We start from the raw sequence: 26,000 nt of genomic DNA on the forward strand, positions 1-26,000 counted from the left end.
CATGACCTGTTATCCTGAGGTATCCATTAGCCCCTACCACATCTCCCAGGCTCCCCTGTAGCCAGAGTGAGCTTTTGAAAACATAAACCAGATTATGTCTTTCCCTTACTCGACACCCTCTGGGGGCCTTCCCACCAACCCAGGACACAACACAATCTCCGGACTCTGGCCTGCAAGACTCTGCAGTTCTGGTCCCTGCCCACTTCTCTGCAGACTTCAAACATGTTTCACTTGTTTTTACTCTTGCTGTGCTCTCTGCTGGGACACTCTTGTACCAGCTGTTCATATGGTTTGATTGTGCATTTGTTTATATTATTTAACCTACCAGAACGTAAGCCCCAAGAAAGCCAGGCCTTTACCTGTCTTGTTCACCACTGTATCTGCAGCATTAGAATAATGCTCGGCATATAGTAGGTGTTAAATAAATATTTTCCCAATAAATCAATTAATCAAAACCACGTGACTGAAGAATGTAATATAGGAGACTCAATCTTCAAGAAATAGGCTTTTTGGATTAAAAATGAATTCAATAATCCTAAGGTTACAAAGACCCTATTAATATATCTCTAAATTCTAGCTGAACCATTATATCTGTTATGTGCTTATTGCAATATATCTACTCAATTCACAAAACATATAGGAAAAAAGGGAATTCCATTGAATAGGGAGGAAATTATCTACTGTTCATGGGTCTCACTTGGGTCTCTACTGTGCATGGATCTGCTCACTCATTGGAGAAAAACAAGAAACTACAGGCAGAACTTATGGGAGAACATATGTGGTACCCACTCCACCCCTTCTACAAGCTTCCTTCTTTTTTTCTTTCAGGCAGTTAAAGGTCTATTTCAAATGCTGTGGTTAAGGCTCTAAACACATTCACTATTAATGATATTTTCCTCCCTTCCCCCCTCCCTGAAACTTGTGCCCAAGTTCTTTACCTATGCCAATAAGCAGGCAAGATCAGTGAGTGGCATAGGTTAAAATGTTTAGAAAGAAGAAAAATGTTTAGAATGAAGCTCACCTACCTCCAAGCCCGTCATTTACTTTCTAGCATCTTTCAGGAGATGAAAACAACCTTTCTGTATCAAAGTTTAGTGATGGTACTGCAGGGAGCTTGAGATGCAAAACATGCAACCAATTTAGTGGTCAAAGCACTCTGGCGTCAGATATTAGACTCCTGCTTCAGCCTGATCTTAAACAAATTTCTAAAATCCTCCAAGTCTCCCTTTCCTTGAGTGTGAGATAAGGATAATGCAACCATAGCTCCTTAGGGTGATGACAGGATTAAATAATACATAAAATGCTTAGCACGTAGTAAGTGCTCAATAAGCATGTTCACTTTTTTGCTATTGCTACTTTTATATTCCATTAGCAGAGTGAAGAGAAAAGCCAGGGTTTGGGACCGGGTCATACTGCTATGCTCTGGACCCAGCATTAAGTCAAATTTGAGCAATAGCAAGTTCAAAATATAAAAAATTCAAGTGGAGAAAACCATAGTTTTACTTAGTTCTCCCAGGGGTAATGCTTGTTTTAGGGATAATTATTTGTGATCAGTTAGTCCATCATTTCCATCCTTTGGGATTTCCTTAGGATAAGGATTTCCTTAGGATCTGTTGTGTAACTACGCTTTACTAGGGATGAGGGAAGAATGAAATAAGAAGAAACAAGAGCAAACATTATTTCTGATCATAAGGAGCCCAAAAGATATATCAACACCAGGAGTTAATTCTGACTTTGGAGGAGTTAATTCTGACTTTGGCATACATTGATCAAATTAAAGTTAAAAAAAAATCCTACTAACAAGATAAAGTTTGCACAGATTCACAGGTACTTGCCAAGTCTTATTAATTAATGCTGTCGGGGACTTGACAAAGAATATGTTTGATGAGACCAAGTTCCTTTCATTATTTTATACTTCTCTGGGGTAAAAAAAAATCTAGTCTTATAAAAGATAACTCACAATAACAACAAGAAAAATTTTATGTCAGCAAACAAATCTAACTTAATTGATAAAAAAAAAAAAAAAAAAAAAAAAAAAAGCACCCCAAGCCTTGCACTATGGCAATCAACACTTTCAGAGAGGAAGTCCTGGCAGGATAATTAGCTGGTGAGGATACCCCTGGGATCTGCAAGCCCAGGGGCACTGACATTGGGAGGGACCAACTTTCTCTAGGGCTGAGAAGCACAAATGGCTTGTCTCTTCCTCAACCAGAGGTCACCTGGAGATAGACAAAATAAAAAGAACAATCGCAGGGAACCTCATTAATTAGGCTCCCATGTGTAGCACTGCTGGGCTATGCTACAATCGGTACCCAACCAGTGTTGGCATCTGGATGTGCACAGAAGGATGAGGTACCAGCCAGGACACGCCATGCCTTGCTCTGGGAGTGAGTTTCCATCACTCATTTATTTTTCTGCTCAGCCTCTCTGCTTTAGCTCACAGTTCATTAAATTCTACTGCATCACCATCAACATGCAAAACAGCTACTTGAAGGGCATTCAAAAATATAATCAGAAAAGGGAATAAAAAACCCTCTCTGAGAGAGAAAAAATGTAATCCTCTCTTGTCCACCGAATGACATCAAGTTTCTTTGGTTCTAAGTCATTTTTTTTTAAGTAGCAGTGACATCCAAGGATTATCTCTGTCTGATGGGTGGGCGGGGGTGTAGAGCCACAAGGCTCTCTGCTTAGAGGATCTGCACCAAATGGGCTAACAAATTCCGTAGGATCTGTGTACATGAACCTATTATTTCTTTTGCCCTCTCTCAACCTTTTTAAATTTTGAGGTAGAAGGACTGTAACTTTCTGAACTTCTGTAAGAGAACTTGTTCATGCTTTGCATATGCCTGAGTTGGGGGATCATGTTACTGACCAGCTTTGTGCAACTTTCTACATGTGGCTGTGATTCCATAGAAGTTATTTCTGGGCACAAACACATATTTTACTTTGCAAAAAATATTCAAATACAGAAAAGCACAGAATATAATATGACAAATGAGGCATGTTATATTTTACAGCAGTGGTTCTCAACTGGGGATGATTTTGTTCCCTAGGGGATATTAGCAATGCCTGGAGATGTTTTTGGTTGTCAAGTCTTGGGGTGGGCTAGGGGCTGTTACTCATATCTGGAAGGTAGAGGCCAGGGAAACTGGTCAACATCCTACAATAATATACAGGACAGGTCCCACAACAAAGAATTACTACATAGCCCAAACTGTCAATAGTGTCCCTGCTGAAAAACCCTGCTTTACAATAGGTAGTTATGTAAACATATTAGAAGGACAGGGAAAAAAACATACTCCTTTCATTTATATAAATCATACAATTTCATAAATGTTTAACCCTGTTATAAAACTATGGCTAGGCAAGGTGGCTCATGCCTGTACTTCCATCACTCTGGGAAGCTGAGGTGGGAGGATTGCTTGAGGCCAGGAGTTCAAGACCAGCCTGGACAGCATAGGAAGACCACATCTCTAACAACAACAAAAAAATTAGCCAAGCTTGGTGGTGCACACCTGTAGTTTTAGCTACTCAGGAGGCTGAGGTGGGAGGATCACTTGAGCCCAGGAGTTTCAGGTTACAATGAGGTTAATGATCATACCACTATACTCCAGACTGGGTGACAGAGTGAGACCCTGTCTCTAAAAGAAAAAAATAACAAAAAACAAACAAACAAAAAAACTACAACTTGGATCTACATAACATTTTTTCTTTAATTACAATATTCCAAATTGATTAAAAATACACAATTACTAAGAAATAATAAAATTTTCTTTTTCCATTAGAGCCACCTCACACCTCTTTGTTTCTGCTTTACATACATGCCTGCACTCAGATATAAAGAATACCCCTCCCCGCTGGCCCCAGTTTCTTGTTGGAAGAAATGGTAACAGCACCCTCTCTGGGCTGGGGTTAGGACACACCACAGCACTGACACAAGAGTCCCTCTCCGCTGGAATCACAAGTGAAAACTCTTTGGAAAAGATTTCGTTACAAATCTCTGCAGTTTATCACCCTGTTAGATTAGATAATGTGACCTTTATTTATTTATTTTCTTTTTTAAGAAAACTGCAACACTTCAAAACAAAGTCTTGCGTTTTTAAGAAGCAAACTTTATCCTACCACTTGCTTTCTAGACGCAAGTTCTTTTAATTATCACGACAACCTTATGAGATAAACTATTATCCCCATTTTAAGAATAAGGAAACAAAAGCAGGGAGGCAAAGTAACCCGCCCAAGGTCACACAGCTAACGAGGGGTAGAGCTGGGATCGGAACCCAGGCAGACGGATCCTGGAGAGTCAGGATCCGCCAAGCTGTCACTTCATGTGAACACAGGAGCCCACAGCTTGGGACAGACAGCTACGAGGGACAGAGACGCGCGTGGGGTGGGATCGGGACTCCCAAAGGGGGCCTTTTGGTTTCTGTTTCCCCCTTTCTGTAGACATCCCTAAACACCCTTATCAACTCACCTAAGAAACTGTAGAACAAACGAAGGCCTTGAAACCCTAGATCTCCCGGGTGGAGGCTGACAAAGCATCTGAAAGGGCCTCGGCACTGGCTTTCCAAGAAACAGACCCGGGAGGCCGACACAGGTGGGCTGGCTCGGGACATGCGCCCGGACAGTGGCGGCACCACCTGGGACGCCAGCTCGGGGCACGATGGCGGGAGGGGAAGGACTGCGGCCAGTCCCGGGAGGGGCTGGATGGGTCTCGGCGGGAAACCCGGAGAGACACTGGACAGACTGGGGCTTCATGGTATTTCCAAAACAGCTGACACTGGGGCCTAAGGTGGACGTGAACCGATTATATTTGTAAGGCCAAACCCTCAGGACTCCCGGCAAGTGTGACTGTAGTCAGGCCGGCATTTGTTGCCTCCGAGAGTGTGGGAAGCTGGGGCTGAATCACCGGCGAAAGTCCGCAGGCCGACCTCGGAGGAGACGTCCTCGGAGACGGGCAAGAAGGGAAGGCAGGAAGCACTGGACTGAATTGGCTTTCTCATTTTTCATGAGAAACACTCAACTTAATAAAAAATGGCCACACTCTATTGACAATAATAGCTATTCTTTCTTTATTTCCTTCCCACGTGCCAGGAAACTATACATACTTTGTCCCTCACAGGTAACTCTGAGAGGCAGGAACTGTCGTCCTTATTTTACAGACTTGGAAAATGAGGCTCCGAAAGGTCATGTGATTAGCCCAGGGTCACACAGCTCGTCAATGTTCGTCAGGATTCTGACCTGCATCTCTGTTTGGCTTCCAAATTCACGATGTTTCCATCATGCTATTCTATTTTTCACACTGCTACTGCGGTATTGTGATATAATAAGAAATGTATATTTGGTCCTCATCCCCAGTTCCTGGCACAAAGCTCCTAAAATCCTTGTCATCTCCTGAGTGGTAGGGGTGATAGGAACATCTTTCAATAGGTTTGGTTTTAGATCCCAGTTTCCTGACACAAGAGCATCTAGGGCCCTTGGAATCTCCTGAGGGAGTGTGTTTCTGTATGCTAATGAGATGACTGTGGCTGGGGTCCCCAGGTGGTTTCAGGAGGGGTGCTGGTTGCCAGAAAGACTAAGACATGATTAGAGGATTAGAACTCTCAGCCCCACTTGACTGGGGCTGGAGACTGAGTCCGTCACCAAGGCCAGTGATTTATTTAATTAATCATGTGTCTATGATGGAACCTCCAAAGAAACCCCTAAAGCAGTGGTCCCCAACCTTTTTGGCACCAGGGACTGGTTCCATGGAAGACAATTTTTCCATGGACCAGGGTGGTGTGGCGGGGTGGGGCGGTGGTGTGGAGCTCAGGCAGTGATGCGGGGCCCATTTCCTAACAGGCCATGGACCAGTACGAGGCCATGGCCTGGGGGTTGAGGACTGCGGCCCTAAAGGATGGAGCTTGGAGAGATTACAGGTTGGTGAACCCAACTCTATGGCAACAGAAGCTCCTGCGTTAGGGCCTCAGCCTGGGTATCGCTGGCAGTTCACCCTGTATCCTTTATAATGTCCTTTATGATACACCAGTAAATTTAAGCAAAGTGCTCCCCTGAGTTCTGTGAGTCATTATAGCAAATTACTGAACCTGAGGAGGGGGTTGTGAAACCCCTGATTTTTAGCCAAGGTAGACAGAAGTGTGGGTAACCTGTGCGCCCATTGTTTGTGATTGGCATCTGAAGCGAGGGGCAGTTTTGTGGGCTGATCTTTAACCTGTGGGGCCTGCACTAACGCTGAATAGCACTAACTCTGGGTAGCTAGTGTCAGAGTTGAATTGAATTCAAGGATACCCTGTTGGTGCATGCAGAGAATTCCCTTGGTATGGAAAGCCCACACATTTGGCGTCAGAGGTGTTGAGTAAGAAACGGTTTTCCTTCAACCACCAATTTCTGAAATCCTCACAACTGACTGCCTAAACACGCACAACACTCAGTTTTTTCAATTTAACTTAAACGACCAGTACATCAAGATCTTGAATGCTGCCGTGCACCTACGATGAACTCATTTTCTGAAAGCCAGGGACACAGGACTGAAAAGGTACATCCTTGGTTCTGAAAGGGTCCTAGATGCTGAGTCAGATAACTGCGGGGCAGAAGGTGGGATGTGGCACAGAAGAACAGAGTTCTGTGGATGTTAGGAAGGAAGATCCCATCCAGCTGGGGGCAGTGGGGGACACTCTGTGGAGAGAAGGGAGGAGGAAATGAACCTAAGCCTCATGCCAGCCATATTGTCCTAACAACCCCATGGGCAGGCAGAGCACCCATTTTACAGACAAAGAAACTGAGGTGAAGAGAGAGATGAGGTGACCTGCCCAAGGTCACACAGTTAATCATGGGAATCGCTCTGTCCGACTCCAAAGCCCATGTTCTCTCCACTACATCAACAAACTTCAAATTGTGTTCTATGGAGCCCTGGTGGGTGGGGGTGGGGGAAAGTCAGGAGAAGGCCAGGTAGGTGGGGCTTGACCCCACCCGAGTTTTAACCCCAACAGCTCTGCTTTCCATATATATTTACAGATTGGGGCTCTACATGAGACTCCATTTGAAAACAAGTCCCGCAGCTAACCAAACCGAGGTGGAACCCGTGTATAACGATGTGCTTCCCGGCAGGTGAATGGGTTGGGCCCTGGATCAGGAAGGGTAGGGGGGCCATGCCGTCTGTGTAGAGTGGCGGTGAGAAGGGGCCAAGCATCACTTCCCTCACTCTGGAGAGAAGCTGCCCGTCTTCCCAGTCAGGCTGCACACGCGCCCAGCTCGGCAACCCGGGGCAAGGCACCGAACCTGCCGAGCCTTAGGTTCTTCAGCTCCAAAATGGGTATAATATCAGCACCTACTTTGTAGGGCTGTTGAGAGGATTGCATACTCAAAGGTACAGAAAGCAGGTGGCACAGTGCCAGGCACTTAGCACAGTGGCATTCATATTAACTTGTTGAACACAACAAGGCTAGTCACACAAGGGAAAACAGCAGAAAAAGGACTGTTGTTATGGTCTGAATGTGTCTTCCACACCAAATTCACATGTTTAAATCCTGCCCCTCACAGTGAGCATATTAGGAGGTGGGGCCTTTGGCAGGTAATTAGGTCATGAGGCTGGAGTCCTCGTGAATGGTATTAGTGCCCTTATAAAAGGGACACCAAAGAGCTCTCTTGCCCTCTTTCCACCATGTGAGGACACAAGTCTGCATCCCAGAAGAGGGCCTCACCAGAACCCAACCATGCTGGCACCCTGATCTCAGACTTCCAGCCTCCAGAACTGTGAGAAATCAATTTCTGTTGTTTATAAGCCACCCAGTCTATGATATTCTGTTATAACGGCCTGAAGTTATATTGACTAAGATAATCATGAAACTGTAGTTAGAATTCTTAGGGCAACTAAAAAATACTGCCCCTGAAGAGCTGCTATGGTTCTGAGCTCTGCCTTGCGTCCTCTCCTGGGCTTGATAAATATAGGTTTTGTATTATTGGGAGGCACACATGAAAGACAAAGGAGGCTTTGGTGCCTCAATTTGTTGAGTTCTGGTTCCATCCGCACTGCTGCTGTCAGCTGGTTCAGCAAGAAGCTTAATGAAGACCAGGCTTCCAGCCATCAGGTCAGTAACCCCAAGGTCCCAAACTAATTTACTGCCACTGCTCTGAGCAGGTGACCACAAAGGCTCTCCCCTATGCAAACACTTAGCTCTTGCACCAAAGCCCTAGGGCAGAGGGACGCTGTGTATCAGCCTCGCCAAGCCCTAGAGGATCCCCTCCTGGCTAGATGGGACCTTGCCCGTGGCAGAATTCTGCAGGGCACCGTGGGACCCCAGGATCCTTGCATCAAAGACTGCCAGTGAATTCAGTTCCCAGGGTAGGTTTCAATGGCTTACAATAGAATATGATACCCATGAGGGCCAGGATTTTTGCTTGTTTTGTAAACTGCGGTATCCCACAGAACAGAAGCACATCCTGTGAATGAATGAATGATGTCTGCATTCGGGAGGATCTAGTGCCTGCATTCTCTTGACACACACGGGGCTTCCACGGCTGTTCACCGAAGGACTGGCTGAGTGGGACCTTCTTGCCTCTGCTCTGCTTTGCTTTCTCCACCTGTGGCCTCAGTTGGTGGCACCACCCCTGGGTCTCTGACCGTTTCTCTTTGGAGAGGTTGGACCTTTTCTCTCTTCCAGGTGGAAGAGAGGGTCATTTGCTACACAGCACTGAGCAAGAAGGTTGACTTGTGCCGAGCACATGACCTGCTCCTTTCGTGCTCACTCTGCCAGAAATGAAAATGTTAGAGGTAGACGTGTCCACAGAAGTCACCTCGTCACAGTAGAGACAAGGAAACTAAGGGCCTAAGACATCAAGGAAGTAGCCCAAGGACACAGAGCTGGCTGCAGGAGAGCCAGAGCTCCTTCTATAGCACTTTCTAGGGCCCTTTCTTGGCCTTGTGCCAGTCAGAAAGTCCTGGACCAACTCACAGAAATGCCCCTTAAGCCTGGATCCTCTTTCCACATATTATAAACACAAAATATACCTACAGCATTTACACAGATACAGATGTATATATATGTGTAGATATGTATATATCATATACCTATACATACACATATTCACAGGTGATATTAGCATATATACATACTATTCCATTGTCCCCAACACATTTATTAAAGAGCTTAGATAAGCTCAACTCCCTTTATTTCATGGCTATTTATTACAGAATAGTAATAACTGAAGGAGTGGGAGAAAGACAGAAATTCAGAGTGTGAGAAAGGGGAGCGGTGCGTCATGTGCAAAAGCACATTCGATATAACAATTGCTTTTGATTTTTTTAAGGCACAATATTGAGCACATTTTGAAAATGTAATAAAGGAGGGAGTTCAGATTTTCTGTTCATCAAAAGGGCATATGGCTTAAATAAAAAGATTGGGAGATACTGCTCCGGACTTAACAGTATATTACCACTTTGGGAATTGTCTGGTCCAATTCCCTACTAAAGATAAGGAGACTTCCACCCAGAAAGGTGAAGTGACTTCTTGTCTAAGGTGGAATAGCTGTTTATTCATCCCCGAGGGAAGAGGCCACGTGGACCGTGTCTGTCTCATCCACGGCAGCCGCACTGAATGGAGTCCATGGTTTGTTGTTGACCAATTAAAAAAATTTATTACACCAAGGATGTTAAGATACAGAGGGAAAGCGTTCCCAACCACACCTGGATTTTCTCTAATAAGGGAGATATTTGGAAAAGGAGAAGTGGAACCTGATGCTTTGCCTAGACACTGTTTCCTTGGGGCAGCATCCCGATGGCGCACGCGAGGGGCGGCCCCCGATCCAGCCCCTGTGTGTGTTCATAAGTCTGGGGAGAGCCCCTCCCGGCCCTCCCGCTGGGGCAGAAAATGCCAGGGTGCAGGAGTGACCGACTCCTCAGGCCGATGCTCTCCCTGCCCTCGGTCACCTGCAGAGGCCACTGTCACCTTGGATGGATGGTTGTGGTCTAGTCCCACCCACCGAGACAAATTTCTGGTTTTCTCTCATTTGCTCTGACAGGATGGGCACTTCAGCAGGAGGACTACAGCTCCTAAAATAGTTACCCTGCGAGCAGAGGCCGCCGCCCCAGGAAGAGCTTACCCACAGCCGTGGGCTTAGACAGACACAGGACCAGACCCTACGGGGGGAGCCACGGGGGAGGTGACCGTCCCCCGAGTGGCAGCGGCCAACGCGCCTGCCGGGGGCGGGAGTCCACTTACCGCAGTGCGACTGGAAGACCTGTGGCTTGACGACCTGATTACAGGCACTGCACACTACGAGATAGAAGTCGTCATGTGCTGGATAATGGCCAAATAAGTGCATATCTGTGGGGGAAATGAAAACAGTGTTTTTTGAAAAAAAGCAATTAAGTCTCAGAAGGTGCACAGTTTCCTCTTGGAATTCCTTCAAGGACAGTTTTTCAAACAAGACACGCAGAAAAGCAATAATCCTGACTAAAGGGAATGTGGCTTGTCATAACGCAGCTCCCCGCCTCTCAGAGAAGCAACTGCCACAGAGAATCCCTCCTCATTTCGCCCTCAGAAACGGACCACGGCCACTGCCCTTGGGGTCCTCGGGGTGGAGGGGCCACCCAAGTCACAGGCTGTGAGAATCGCCCTGTCCTGAGACAGCCCAAGTGCTAGCTGGGGCCCACTGAGGCCCTGTTTATTTCAGGATTGACTCCTCCAAACTCATTCCAGTTTAAGCAGTCGTCGTCCCTCAGGTGAGTGAGGGCTGAGGACGGAAGGAGGAGTCACCTTGGCCTGAGCAGTCCCTGCGTTTCCCCTCCACCTGAGGGACATACCGAGGCCACAGGAATCCTCTGGACAAGCAGCTCGTCTGCTGCTGTCATTACCCGTGAGGTTAATGTCCACTGAGCGCCTACGTGTGCCAGGCACTGTGCTGGGTGCTGGGGACAACCGGGGAACAACAGTGACTTGTTTCCTTGCTCTCCCGGAGCTCATGGTAGTAGAAGAGAGAAACATTAATCACACTAGTCATCGCTGGGGCTGACTGCAGTAGGCGCTAAGAGGGAGATGTAGAGGTACCCTGAGAGCGTGTGACAGGGGGACCTAACCTGGTCTGCGGTGGTGGAGAGTGCCTCCCCGAGGAGGGGCATGTCATCTGAGAAACCCCCGGTGAGTAGGGCCGGGTGGGGGAGGAAAGTTCCAAGTTTAAGCAAGGAAGGAGTTCTGTGCATAGGAGGAGCTCTTGAACCCTTGGCGGGAGCAGAAAAATAGGGGGGCAGTGGGGAGGGCCCAGAGCTGTGAGCCTTGCAGACCAATGGAAGCATTTCGAACCTGATTTCTAGAACAATGGGAAGCTATCGAGACTTTAAGCAAAGAAGTGACAGGATCAGACACATTATTACATTGTTAAAAGATCAGTTATGTGGTATGTACCTAAGACACATGAACATGTATGTCCACACAGAAACCTGCACATGGATGTTCACAGCAGCATTATTCAGAATGGCCAAAAAGTGGGAAAAACCCTGACGCCCACCCACCGATGAGTAGATAAACAAAACGTGTCGTATCTCCGCAATGGATACTGTTCATCCACTGAGAGGCGTGAAGCAGCGATCTGGGCACATGGTGGATGGAGCTAGAAAACGTTCTGCTAAGTGAAAGGAGCCAGACACAAAAGGCCACGTGCTGTATGACAGCTCATACGAAATGTCCGGAACGGGCGCACCTACAGACACAGAAAGTAGGTAAGTGCTCACCCTGGGCTGGGGGCCGGGAGGGATTGGAGGGTGACTGCTAAAGGGTGCAGGGTTTCTTTCTGGGTCAATGAAAATGTTCTAAGATTGATAGTGATGATGGTGGCACAAGTCTGGGAATGTAATAAAAACCACTGAATTGTACACTTTAAGTGGGTGCATTATATGGTATATGAATTATATCTCAATAAAGCTGTCAATAAAAAAAGGTCAGTTATGAGGAAACTCAGGGCCACATCTCCTTGTGCGCCACTGGGTGGAGGTGGTGCACACCTGGCAGCACCCCTGCTCTGCACCTGACCCCCCTCCGCACCCCTACCCTGCCTCTTCTTAGCCACCCGGCTCTTGGTGGGTCACTAGGCTCTGAGAGCAGAGGAGCCACAGCCACCAACGGGGTTGACGGAGGAATTAAATTTCCCCTGACTGAGAACCCCCCAAGCCTTCGTTTGCTAGCCCGACCTGTGTCCTTAATGAAGCCCTCCAAACACGATGGTTCCCCCAACTGCAATCCTAGGCCGGAGAGAGAGCTGACCTCCTCATGTGAGAAGGGCTCACTTAGGACCCAGCAAATGCTTCCGGGGAGGCCCCACCCGCTCTGCGCTCCCTTCTCAGGGCAGCCCTGAGGGACAGGGAATGGGCACATCTGTCATGGCACAGGGTGGAGACCCCCCAGTCACCCTGGGGGAAGCCTGTGACCGGAAGAGTGGGACTCCCACGGCAGTGCCTGAAGATGCAGCTTGCCCCACGGTGGGTGACCAGCAGGGGTGGGGACGCAGGCCCGACTGGGTTTCTAGCAGAGGTGGCGGGCTACTGACTCTCTCAATGACTCGTCCCTCTCCACTTGCACACGCTGTCTGCTGGGAGAGACTGGAGGGAGCATCGCTAGTCAGTGCCAGGTGGGCGGGAGACAAGAGTGCAGGATGCAGAGGCCCGTGCCAGGCCCAGCCACTGTGCAGGCCTGAGCCCAGCAAGGCCCTGTGGGCAGGTGGGGCCCTCAGTGCAGCACCTCAGAGCAGGGGAGCCGCTGCTCAGGCCTTAACCGCTGACACTGCCCTGGCTTTACTTTTTATTGACAGGTCGCTTATTTTTATAACGTATATTCAGTTTTTAAATAACAAAAGGGACTCATGTTCTCTGAAGACACATTTGAAAAATATAGAAAAGCCAGATGAAATTTAAAATAATAAAAAAAAAATCACCAGCAACCTTTATTAGCACTTTGCATCTCAATTAGATTTAAAATCATGTTTTATATCCAGGAATACATCAAATCAGGAGCAGACGAGGGCTAAGCCTTATTTATTTATTCGATAAGCATTTATTGAGCTGCCTGACATCCTTTCTGCAACAGGTCAAGTCATGAAGGAATAAAAGATAATCATGAATTTAAAATTTTTCAAAAACCCCTCGAACGTTTTCAAAAACCCCTCACAAATGTTTCTTGAGCACCTAATCTTGCACCAGAAACTTCCAAGTGCCGGGAGGCTGAGCCCAGACATGGGAGGGTGTGGGGAATGTGTCTCTACACCTTTGTCGCACATGCTGGATGGCCTGCCGGGGGCTGTCAGGCCACCACTGATGCCCCAGAGTCCTGTAGAGCCACCCTGTCTCCCCAGCCCCCACAGACATACACCTGTTATGTCACTGAGTCAAAGGCAAAGGTTACTAGTCAGAGACTGGGGCCACCTGGGGGTGTGTTTCCTGCAAGGACTCTTACTGGCTGGGACTTTTCTTAGTTTCCCTCTAGGGCAGTTTCAACCGGTATACACATCTGCTCAGTGCATGTCTCCCATGGAAAGTGAGATGACCTGCTTGTCTGCTTGATTATTCCTCAGCAAGCCGACCTTAGGATCTCCTCTGTCAGCTGCCCAGGTTCTGAGAGCCTGCAGATGGGGAGCAAAGGCAAGGGCACTTGGCTCCCCGGAAGATGACCCTCTTCACATGATCATGCCTTCACAGTCCGTGTGCCGTTTGATTAGAGCAGTACAGCCCGGGGATGAAGAAGGGAGGGAAGACAGGAAGAGATGAAAACTTATGCCAGGTATCATGCTAGGGGCTGTATTCATTCTCTCTTTCTCTCTTTTAATTTATCCCCTAAGTAAAACATTCCATGAACAGTGAAAAATAAACACAGTGGTGTGCTGAAGTGGGTTAGTATTGGCTTGTGAGAGTCAATTGTGCATATCTCTTCTCAACTCCATGCTTGGTGTCATGGCAGTACCTTGAAATTAGCCATGGTGGAAGTATTTACACCATGGAAATGGGCAAACACTACAAATCAGGGTTTTTCTTTTTTTTTGGAGAGCTGGTTGTTAAACATTTACTGATGCGCCACTGAATAAAGATGGGCAAAAAAGTGAAAAGTGAAACCACCTGTAATACTACCAGCTAGTGATAACCACTGTTGACATACTAATATATATCCTTTTAGACTCTGTGATATGATAATATTATCTTAATTAATCTTCAAAATGATCCTATGAAGTTGTCAACATCTCTACTTTGCAGGCAAGGGAATGAAAGTAGAGACATTTGTTTGAGCTTCCATGGCAGTGATTTGTAAAAAGTAGGATGAGATTCCAAGACACTCTGACTCCGAAGCCTGTTCTTTTTTTCTCAGCAAAATGCTGCTAACATAGAGCAAGGTCCCATTTCTCAGATGAAAATGCCAGTTGGGAAGGGTTTCCTGGATGACTAATGGGTGCCCAGGGCTGTCCTAAAGCTCCAAGGGAGGTGCTGGCACGAGCACAGACTGGGGTCTGAAGGCGGGTTTGGAGGACAGCGTTCACTAGCCGTGCAGCCTCGGGGGAGGTGCTGAACCTTCCCGGTGTGCGTTTTCTCGTCTACGAAATGGGGCCAACAGTTCCTGCCTCATGGGGTTGCTGTGATGGCTCCTAAACGCTGCCTCGCCTTGTATCTTCTCCCAGGAGGGATTCAGGAGAGAGTGCGGAGAAAGCTTAATCTGAGTCACCTCCCTCGGCTTTCAAAACTAACTAGTTCTGTCCGTGGGGAGTCCCTGCTCCAGGAGACCCAGTCTTTGACTCTTCCTCACGGCCACTCGCAGCAGACCTCCTGGGAAGGCTGATCCCTCAGACCTGCAGAACCTCGTGTGTGCACATGTGTGGACAGGGCAGGGCTCTCCAGGCTGTGGCTGGATGCCAAGAAAATGTGTGCCTGAAGAGGATGGGACTGAGCCCAGTTTCAAACACAATGTGCACCCATCCACAAAGAGACGAAGCCAAACATGTCTGTTTTGCCCCATTTTACTCTTGCAAATGGATCAACTGTAGATCAGCTAGGGCGCTAGCACCACCACTGCGTTACCACACCTCAGTGACCTCGGTCATCCTCTGGGCCCGATCACAGGCAGGGAGGGGGCAAACTTTATTAGCTCCATTTTGCAGATGGGGAAACAGAGGTACATTTGCTTCTGGGCCAGTATTTTTTTTTTTTTTTTGAGACAGAGTCTCGCTTTGTTGCCCAGGCTAGAGTGAGTGCCGTGGCGTCAGCCTAGCTCACAGCAACCTCAAACTCCTGGGCTCGAGCGATCCTTCTGCCTCAGCCTCCCGAGTAGCTGGGACTACAGGCATGTGCCACCATGCCCGGCTAATTTTTTATATATATATCAGTTGGCCAATTGATTTCTTTCTATTTATAGTAGAGACGGGGTCTCGCTCTTGCTCAGGCTGGTTTTGAACTCCTGACCTTGAGCAATCCGCCCGCCTCAGCCTCCCAAGAGCTAGGATTACAGGCGTGAGCCACAGCGCCCGGCCTGGGCCAGTATTTTTTAATTTTTTATCTCAATCCACTATAGACATATATCTATCTATATTCATCCACCCACCCACCTACCCATCCATCCGTCATCTATCATTGAAACATGTGGGCTACACTTTGATATTTTCTAGTCAGTTCTACTCATGTCTTTTTGTTTTACTCTATCCTGTTTCATTAAAAACGAGCTCAATGAGATTCCTAAATTAATTTCAGTTGTGACCCTGTAATGGGTCATAACTCCAAGTTTGAAAAACACTCTTCAAGGCAATCCAGTTAGTCAGAGTCTAAGCAGAACCTGAGAGTTAATTTTGGATTTATGGAGGTGTGAGCTGGTCTTCAGTGGTTATCTGAGAGCCTAAAGCCATGAACTGTGTCATCAGTGTTAATTATATGCCACAGCAAGCTTGTACCAGCCCACAGAGTAGACTGTGTACCTCTCTTCCTAACTGTGCGTTCAGTGACAGCATGTTGGTAGGTAGCTTGCATTGGCCAAGGCGGGAGTATTTACCCCACAGAAATCAGCATCCACTACAAACCAGGACTTCTTCCCTCGGAGAGCCTGTTGTTAAAGCACTTACCAGCACACCACTGACCAGTGCCCACTCTGGCATCATTCCTCCCTGGCTCGATTTCCCCAGCTATAAAATGGAGACAATTATATTCATCATCTACCACACTGGGATGCAGACAGGCTTTTGTGAACCTGGGAGGAAATCATATTAATATAAAATTACAGTTAGGGCATCAATTATTAACCCAAGAACTTATGTAAAACTGAGCTAGGTAAACATGTTGATCACTTCCTGTATGAAATGAGCAAAGAGAGGCTATAAGTTGTCATGGGTGGAAAGGGGGGGCATAATCAAGTTACTGGAGCTCTTTCCAATGTCTGTCGACTTAATGCTTACTTATTAAGGGTAATTCAGGAGATTATTCACAGATCAGGCTCATAGCATTAAACCAATGCTGCTTATAAATTTATCACACATAGGCTATTCTCAGTGCTTCTGTTTAGAGCAAACAGTTCTCCACTTCCCTTATTTAATTTCTGGTATAATTCGAATTCATGGTGGAGCCAATCGCACTCACATTATCAACTTGGTCCGGCACACTCACCTGCTTCCTGATAGCACTGAGGTTCCCCAGGCCTCTGCCCAGCTCAACCTCCCCTGAGCCCTTCCCATCCCCCCCCAGATGGCAGAGGAGGGAGGGAGAGAGTAGAGCCGGTTTTGATGTAAGGAGCCCAAAGTTTGGGACAATATAATGGTTTCTAGGAAAGTAAACTATGATTTCCCAGTGTAGTTGATAAACTGCTTCTAAAGTCAATATTGAGAAAGTAACCGGAAGAATGGGAGTAGCATTTTATTTAAGATAAACAGCTTCCCAGGGAGAACACTTTTGACAAGCAAAGTTGTGTTTATAAACTTTAGCTTATATCTGATATTCGCTTTTTGAAAATGGTTACAGTTAAGGGAAAGGCAGGGTGACATTTCCAACTATTTCACAGGGTTTGTTTCTAAGACGAGAAGACAGCTGGTTTTGTGGATTCAGGATCAAACTAGATGTTATGTGCCTTTGAATTTGGCCCTGGATACCTTGCAAGGCTCGAGACTTTGACATTATGAAGCAACAACTGGTGAGAGCTCCGATGATGAAAAACTTAAGGAAAAGTAAGTGAGGGTTGATGCCTTCCTTTTGCAAGCAGGAATTCCGAGTGAAGCACAGGATGCAGAGACACTGCAAGAAGCAGACTCTGCTTTGAAGGCCTATTGGCCATTGGTAATATCCATGCTCACTATAGAGAATCCCGCAGGGAAAAAGAAGACAACCTTGAATTTCAGTTTTTTGGAAAAAAAAGAATAATGCCCTAGAAAATGGTCTTAGATTTCCCCAAAAGTCTTTTTCACAGTTGTGAAACTTTAGTTGCTATATGAATTGTAAAAATGTCAAGGCAGCACATGCTATATAATACTATAGCATATTAAAAATATAATTTTATAATTATGCTTTTCTTTTTAACATACTCTAAAAAAATACTGTAATGAAAAGAAATAGGGTTGTATTTATGTTAATTTCAACACACCAAGCTCTTTCCAGGAAGGTAGACGTGAGCCCTGCCTAAACAGTCTCTGCTCCTTAGGAGGTAACCGGACTCATAGATCTTGGTAGGACCTAAGGATGTGAGCCACCACTGAACTTCCTTGGAAAACTATCAAAAAGATGTGCTGGTGGCTGAAAATGGTTTTGATTTGTGGGCTTCCATTTACATGGGCTTAGGCAAAATTATTGGGAAAAACAGCCACTGCGGTTCAAGGACACCTATAACTGACTTCAGCAGATTTGAATCAGGACACAGAATGGCTGGTCCTAAGAGCCTTCCTTTTCCCTACTAATGGATTTTTTTTTTTTTTTTTTGAGACAGCGTCTTGCTTTGTTCCCCTGGCTAGAGTGCAGTGGCATTATCATAGCTCACTGCAACCCCAAACTCTTGGGCTCAAGTGATACTCCTGCCTCAGCCTCCTGAGTAGCGGGGACTACAGGTGCATACCACCATGCTCGGCTATTTTTTTCTATTTTTGGTAGAGATGGGGCCTTGCTCTTGCTCAGGCTGGTTTCGAACTCCTGACCTCAAGTGATCTTCCTGCCTTGGTCTCCCAGAGTGCTAGGATTCCAGGCATAAGCCACCGTGCCCAGCCTCCCCCTATTAATCTTAATGTGCTCATTATACAGTTTTTATTAATTTTTCCTTTTATTTTTGCTAGCAGAGTTTTCAGTTGCATTTTAATCACTTACACCACATAGAAAGCTTGAGGGAATATACAAAAATGTTTCTCCTTAGCTCTGATAGAGAGATTTTATTTTTGTTCGTCAACTCTCAAAATCTCCTTCAATTCATAGAACAGAACAAGCTGGGGGTCTGAAAATGACCTCAGACCTGACACCTCCCACCTCCCCAGCGGAATGTTGAATTCCCCTCTAGGAAAATGGGATCTCTTTCTGTTTTTCAGTTCTCTGAAAACCGAGGGCCCAACTGTGAGGGTTTCAACATCAGTGAAAGCTGCAAAGGGAAACCGAAGCAAGGGGACGAGAAAGGCAAACAGCAGCGTGAGCTCTCCCGCGTGGATGAGAGCAGGCGGGCGTGCGCAGGCGGCGGGAGCGCAGCTTTTCTTCTCTTACAAACCAAGGGCGAAATGGCTCCCAGCCTCTTCTTGCTGGGGCTGGGCTGGGAGGCAGCCCCTTGCCTGGCTGGGGCCAGGAGCCAGGCCTGGTAGCAGGCAAGGGCTGGGAAACACAGGGGGCAGGTGGAAGCTCCCTGTTATGCTACAGGAACAGGACGTCTCCTCTCCTCCGGACCCCAACCCCAACCCCAGCCAGCCAACCAACAAACAGCCTAACCCCCCTTCCTGGGGAGAAGGACATCTAAAGGCACACATTCAAGCTGTTCCCAGGCAAAGGCGCCATAGGTCCCAGGATACGTCCTTGGTCTCAGGCCCCAAACCAGAGAAGTCCAGACCTTAGAAGAAACACTATGAGAGATGGGCCTTAAACATGCAGTGTCTGATTGCTGGGCCCTAGAGTTCAGCAGCCCCAACTTCAAATCCTGGCTCTACCATTTGGTGTGATAATCAGTCCTCTCTGAGCTTCTGTTTCCTCACTTGGAATTAAATGACATATTTATGAAGGGGCTGGCACACAGTAAGGATGTAGAAAATAGAACATGTAATTATCTATGGCCTTCTTGTTCCTCCAACTCACCTGGCCCCTTCTCTGGGGAGCTCCCTCCCCCTCTCCTGATGGCCGTCACTCAGCAACGTGACCACGGCTTTCCTAAGGCTGTTGTGGAGTAACTGCTTTATGACTGGACTTGCACTAGACTGGATCTTCTGGAAGACAGGAATTGTGACTTACTGCCCTTTATGTCTCCGTAGCCAAACAGCCTGGCACACGGTGGCTGCTTAATCAATGGTAATACGTTAACTAGGCTGAAGTCCCCAAGAAGTTCATTTATTTTCCATACTCCTTCATTTTCTCTTCTCTCAGAGGGAAGTAGTAAATGACAATAAATTGCCCTAATATCTATGCTGCTATCTAAGATTACAACGTCGATAACTCCCTATTTATTCACTCTTTGAGCTCCTTGGAAGACAAGTGCTGTGCGGAACCAAGAAGGAGGCATGCTCCAGGTGGGCCATGTTAGTGAAGAAGTGGGTCATTCCTGTCCCCCACCACACCAAGGTTGCTTCCTCCTACCCTGGCTGTGAATACAGCTACTCCCGACAGCCCTCCCCAGCCACGGCCCCTGAGAGCCAGTGTTTGGGGTGGGCGTGGGGTGTTTTCTGGATGCTCCTTCTGGTCCCATTCTCAATTTCCTGACTCTGGGGCTGCTCTTTACATTGTGACTGTGTGTGTGATCCAGGGTCTGGAAGATCTAGACTTCTCCCTGCCCTGTGTCTCAGCTCTGCCCTGACACCGGGCCAGCATGTAGCTGTGATCACACAGGGCACACCGTGGCAATTTGAGCCCAACCTGGCAGAGTAGCTGACTGCCTGGCTGGGCAGTGATGACCCTGGTAGCCAGGATAATAATTTTGCAAAGGGATCCCCTTTGTCTATGCCTGCCTTAGGCAACAATGCCAACAATTTGTCCCTAAAAACGTTCCCATGGATGTAAAATCATCCTTGCCTGACTCTCTCAAGTAGTGACAGGACTATCTAGGCTTCTCCCTGTCTGGTTATGCCTACTCTTGCTCATCACTCCAGCCAGGTTGGCTGGTAGCTTTGGGCTTGGCATCCCAAGCTCTGGCCCTCAGGACTGATGAGGCACCATTTCTCAGGGTGCTGTGTCCTGGTAAGGTATCCTGACCAAAGCTATTCTTCCAGTAAAGGTGGCTTGGGCTTAGAGATCAGCTGCGTGACAGGACAGCCCCATTTCTCCCTCACAAGTCAGCCCAAGTCCCATGTAGAGGACAAGGATGGGTACAGCATGTTCAACCAAGGACCTGTCAACAAATTTATGTAGTTCACTATGACTCAGAGAGAGGAGAGAAGCATCAACCGATTGGGGGAAATTCTTTTCCTCTGGCTTTTGTGCTGAGTGGCACTTAAACAGCAGATAAGTAGAGGGGCCTACGAATGCTTTGGAGTGGTCTCAAGTCATCACCAGACTCTCTTCCCTCCCAGGTTCCCTTACCTGGTGCATTAAGATGTTTAAATTTTCAATTAAATCATTGTGTCCATATTTCCTTCAACTTGAGGACTACAGTGGAGATAACATGTGTTTTTGCAAAATCACTATGCTTCCCTGGACATTTTTTTTCAATTCTTCCTCAGTAGCCTTGCCTTGTTTCTTTGTTTGGAATAAGCTTTTCCTATCCTGAGTCGCCCTGGTCATAGAAATCTAAGAGCTTGTCTGTATGAGGCCAGTTTCCAGTTGATTCTGGGTAGCTCCTCCCACCTCCATCCAGGGGCATCTCTTGGGTCCGGGTTGGGTCTCCCATGATGCTTCCCCCAAACCCCCACCCAAGAGAGCTCTTTGGGAGGTGGAGGTAGGCACCATATTTCAGGGAAGAGGGTGGTGGGTTTGGGGACAAGGTAATGGTGACCCTCACATGATATATTTCCTTGCAAGACAGGTTATGGTCAAAGAGAATTTTCAGGTAGAACAGAAAGTGCTATAAGAACACTGTAAGTGGGTCAAGAGGAGATCAGATAGGACAGTCCGGCATATTGCTGTGGCATCCTGGCTGAGACTGGATGATGCACTGACTGCTACTCTAAGTTCCTTTCTGGCTCTTTGGTTACAATGATGGGTCCATCAGGGAGTGTGTCTGGAGAAGAAGGGCAAGTGAGAAGAGAGGAAAGGGAGGATGCCACACCCATGCTACAATGGAAATCTCTGGAAAAGGCAAATGAGCACAAAATCTGAGTGGTTTAGCCTTAAGGAGTTTAGTGAGAGTTATGTATCTACCATATATCTAATCTATCATCTCTGTCAATCATAGGAAGCATTATAGTAAGTACTGTGGTTCGGAGGTGGCTTTAGCTTGGTCTCTGCCTGGTTTTTTGCTACAACAAATGCCACATTTTTTCTTTTTTTTTTTTTGGTGACAAGGATGAGACATGGCTTTACAAAAATAAATAAATAAACAAAATTTACAAAACAAGAAGAAAAAAAGGAGAAACGTTGCCAACAGAAAGAAATGGTCATTGGCTTTCAAAGGCTGAATCATAAATTGCATGAGAGCTTACACTGAGGCTTATGTATATCTCAATCTTCCCCACCCCACCTCAGGTCTGTTCACGCAGTAGGAGCGACGTATTAATAGAAGTCTGACTTGTAGACAACTGAATTCAGCCTTCTCTCTGGCATGCAAATAGACTTTGGACTTAAAATGGCTGCTCCAAGGTACACAGAAGTCTACCATCTTCTTGAGAGTCACATGCTGAGAGGCCTTCCTTCTATTCGGACAGAAACAAGACAGGGAGCCCAGGCAAAGGCACAGAGTGGGGTCAGCTGTCTGTAGGAGTCAAACTCGTGCTGTATTGAGGGCTTTCGCAACCCTGCTAAGACTAGGACAATTACCAAAAAAGTTCTTACCAGGTCTTCCATCACTGCTTGGAGATTTTAATTTTGCAGTGGACTGACTGACCTCATGAAGGGCCAGGCAGCATCCATCTACCACAGAGACAGATGCCCTACCTGTCCCAACACAGCACTTTGAGAGATTTCTTGGAAGACATGTTGTAGGACCATGCTGAAATCAGAGTCCATAAAAACGCCCTCCTACAGGAAATGTGACATTTGCAAAGGCCTTCACCAGCGAGACACTGCATCATGGCAGGCTTCTGCTACCAAGCTATTGCTACTAATGCCGTCCAGAACGTGTGATGGAGACCACTAACCCACACGGTCAAGAAAATGCCCACCCCAGAAAACCTCCCATTATTTCAGATATACCAACCCCTGCTCAGTAGTCGGGGGGAGACATGAGTGTTCTGTTTGCAGATTCCAGGTTGAAGAAGAGATACACTCCTCAGAGTCTGTGAGGCCCAGTCCTGGTGTCCAGGAACAACAGGTGGTCCCAGTGCCTGCTGGCCTTATTGAGTCCCATGGCAATGGTGAGCTGGTCCCCCTATTCAGAGAGTCCAGGGCAAGCGACCCCTCACCCTGTGGCACTTGTTAGTGTCTCTGGGAGGAAAGCAGAAGTTGGCTCTGGTTGTGGTTTATCATAGCTGGCAAAGAGACTGTGACATTTCCCCCCCAGAGGGCCATTAGTCGAGGCTATGGAGCCCTACAAGTGCCCTTCAAGATAACCCAAGATCAAAGCGCCCTTTGATCACCCAAATGATGCTGCCACAGCTCGGACGTAAATGTGCCATGTGGCTCCATCAGGAGAGGTGTCCACTTGGCAGAGCCAGAAGACAGTGGAAAGGAACTGCTTAATGTCCCTGGGCATCAGTGTCCAAACTACTCAGGCCTGGGACTGCCTGCCCACAGGAAGTTGTTGACAGATATCCCAGGGCAGTCTCCCGGAAATGAGGTGCTTACAAGGGGAGGCTGGGCCACTCCAGCTGGACTGGCCACTGCACCAGTGTTCTCGAGGGACAGAAATATACCTTTGCCCTAAGAGAACAGGAAGAAGCACTGGCACCTCTCATGACATCCAAACTCCTTAAGCCAATCTCACGTCCCTGGTAAACCACTCTGACGATCCTGGGCTTAAAGCACAAAGGCCCGGGAATTAAAAATCCACCATAGGGAGGGTTAAAAAAGTTGTTTTAAGGTAATGGAAAATACAATAGATCGGCTGGAGGAGAAAAATCACAATACCTTCAATCACAAATCAGGCATGAAACTAGTTATGGGCCAAGGAGAAAAGGGAGACTGTCAGCCTGGCTCATGGGGTCCTGGGATCTGGCCCCAATCCCTGAGTTCCCAGGTTCAGCTTCCCCCAAATCCTCCCTCACCGCTGCTCCTCCCTGAGCCCTCCCCCCATACTCGCTGGAATCCTACACATCCTTCAAGGTCCAACTTTAGCGTAGCCTCCTTCAGGGAGCCGTCTCCAATTCCTGCAGAGACACAAACGCTTTCTCTGCATTCGCACACTCCTATGCATCTCGCTGCCGCACTTAGCCCACTCTATCTGGTGTTTAAAAATAGTGGTGGATATGTCTGTCTTCCCCATTTGTACACTAATGTTTTATATACAGACTCAGACATACATCAGTCAAAAATGAAGACTGCCAGAAACATTCTCAAAAGCTTAAAAGACTGCCAATGAATCAAAGCTGCCTTAATTTAGACGAAGGAACCTCCCAGGGAATCTAGCTGGGCAGCTGTGGGGTAGTGAAATGAGCAGGAAATCCCCACTCTGCCGCCAGCTGGCTGTGCAACGCAGGGCAAACCACAGACCCTCTCTGGATCCACCTTTCCTCTTCTGGAAAATAGCAGTTGTATTTTGCCGATAAGGTTGCTGCTCGAATGAAATAACTCACGCCAGTGCTGGCATCATAGGCACTCAATTATATGCTCATGAAATTGAACTGAACTTTAGCCTGAATCAGCTAAGTAAAAAGCCAAAGAACCTCAGAGGAACACTATTTCACAGAGGCAGCTCAGTGTTGTGCTTAGAATGCAGGTTCTGCAGGCCAACAACACGCATTTGAATTCTGGCACTGCTTACTTGTGAAATTTCTCTGGGCCTCAGTTTCCTCATCTGCAAAATGAGATAATAATAATAGGGTAGTTGTCAGGATAAGATGGGGGTAAGACATGTCTGATGTCTGGTGCTTGGGATGCTTTTAATAAATATTATGATTTACAATCAGATTTTGCGTGGTGGGACAAAAAAAAAACATAAAAGTCCTGTTTCACTGGAGCAAAACAGTGAGTGTTGAGAATAAAATCACTATGTTAAAAGTCAGACCTTGAACTTCTAGTCATTCTAGCCACAGGGTGAGTAAATAGTAGATGAGGGTTTCTCAGAGTATGAATACTACCTGCAATTTGCTTGCAAATATAGATGCCTGGACCTCAAACCAGAGCTATGGAATCAGCTTCTTTGGGGGGTGGAGTCCAGTAGGACACATTTTAAACAAGCTCTTCAAGGGATCTGATAACTCCTAAAACTGGCCACTCATTGCCCTAGCATGACAACTACTAAAATGGAGACACCTGGTCATTTGACACTGGACTATCCCAGTTGTAGTCTTGTAATATAGAACTTCTTGCTGGTTAAAAGATTATGTTAGCCAAGGGGAAGAGTGGTCCGTACACGTGGGGTCTCACTGAGGCTACCCTGGCACACGGGTCGGTTTGCCCCTCGGAGGTGCCTCTACGTGTCAGCTCTCTAGATGTGTGAGTTAGAGGCGCACGTACAGTTCAGTGGTGGGCTGGGGCCAACCTAGCACCTGTGAGAGCCAACTGTGCCCATTTCTTCCCAACTTCACATTTAGAAACTTACACCTTGGAAAGTGGCAAATGTTACAAATCAGTGCTTTAAATTCCACCCCCCCCCCCCCCGAGAGCCAGTGTACTAGCACACCATGGGTTCTCATCCATAATAAAGTTCTGTGCTGGGACCCAAACCCCTTGGAACGTGGTCTAGGGCATTGTACTTAGGTCCCTGGATGGTTTGGGGCCACTTAAACCCAAGTTTCTGAAAATCTACCTAAAATACAATGCTAATGATGTCCTGTAGAGTTTTAATCCTTATGGCTTGGCTCAAGAGAAAACCTCTTTTGTGCTCTATGGTGAGACCCTAAAACCTCAGTGCTGGGCCAGCCACCTGGCGAATGGCAGTGTTGATACCCAGGTGGAAGACAGTCAGGGCCAAGCCTCCATCACCACTAGAAAAACAACCCTGTTCTCCTGAGGGCTGCCCAGTGGCCTTCGTACATCAGGAAGCTAATCTGTAACGTGCGGGCAGGGCAGAGGTTCTACAATGAATCTCTTATCTCTGGGTTCAGGGGTAGCAGTGGTATAGCGAGGCCTCGGCTCCGTTCCCCAGCCTGCTGTTCAGACAGCCCTAGCTGCCTTTTAAAAGGTCACCCATTGACAGCTTCGAGCCCCGAGGTCGGTCAGCCCTGTTTCAGCAGAAACCGCTGGGGGAAATACAGACCTTTCCTTTGAATTCCTCCACTCAGCAGTCAGGTGAGTCGGGGAGAATTCAATCCAATTTCTCAGTAAATCCTACTATGCTCTGGAAGGACATGGTTTGAAAAATCTATTTTTGTGCTTTTATTTACTTAAGGTCTGCATGCCCGAGGAAGCTATTTCATAGTGCCATCAAACTGCCTCTTGCTTACCAGGAAAGAAAAAAAGCTCCTGCCTTTCTGTAATATGACCAGCAACAGCCCAGCCACACGGTTCAAAGGAACTGCAGCTCCCAGCCCCTAATTCCTCCAGCACCCTGCATAGCAGCCTGGCTCCAGCGTGGGGCTTTCCCCTTCCAGGACTACCCAGAGCTCATACATTTTTGCTTTTCCTGGTTTAAATGCTGTTT

General features: G+C 47.1%; 1 protein-coding gene across 8 annotated transcripts in view; it reads right to left on the bottom strand.

Annotated features, from left to right (window-relative positions):
• ATXN7L1 (ataxin 7 like 1) overlaps positions 1-26,000 on the bottom strand; it is a 231,046-nt gene that overhangs the window by 141,865 nt on the left and 63,181 nt on the right. For all 8 annotated transcript variants that reach the window (XM_012746581.2, XM_012746576.2, XM_012746554.2 and 5 more), the window contains one exon: positions 10,215-10,319. In XM_012746581.2, the coding sequence (XP_012602035.2) occupies positions 10,215-10,319 (105 nt within the window). The remainder of the gene's footprint in view (positions 1-10,214; positions 10,320-26,000) is intronic.

The sequence above is a fragment of the Microcebus murinus genome, chromosome 9 (genome assembly GCF_040939455.1).
Source record: "Microcebus murinus isolate Inina chromosome 9, M.murinus_Inina_mat1.0, whole genome shotgun sequence".
Classification (NCBI taxonomy): Eukaryota; Metazoa; Chordata; class Mammalia; order Primates; family Cheirogaleidae; genus Microcebus; species Microcebus murinus.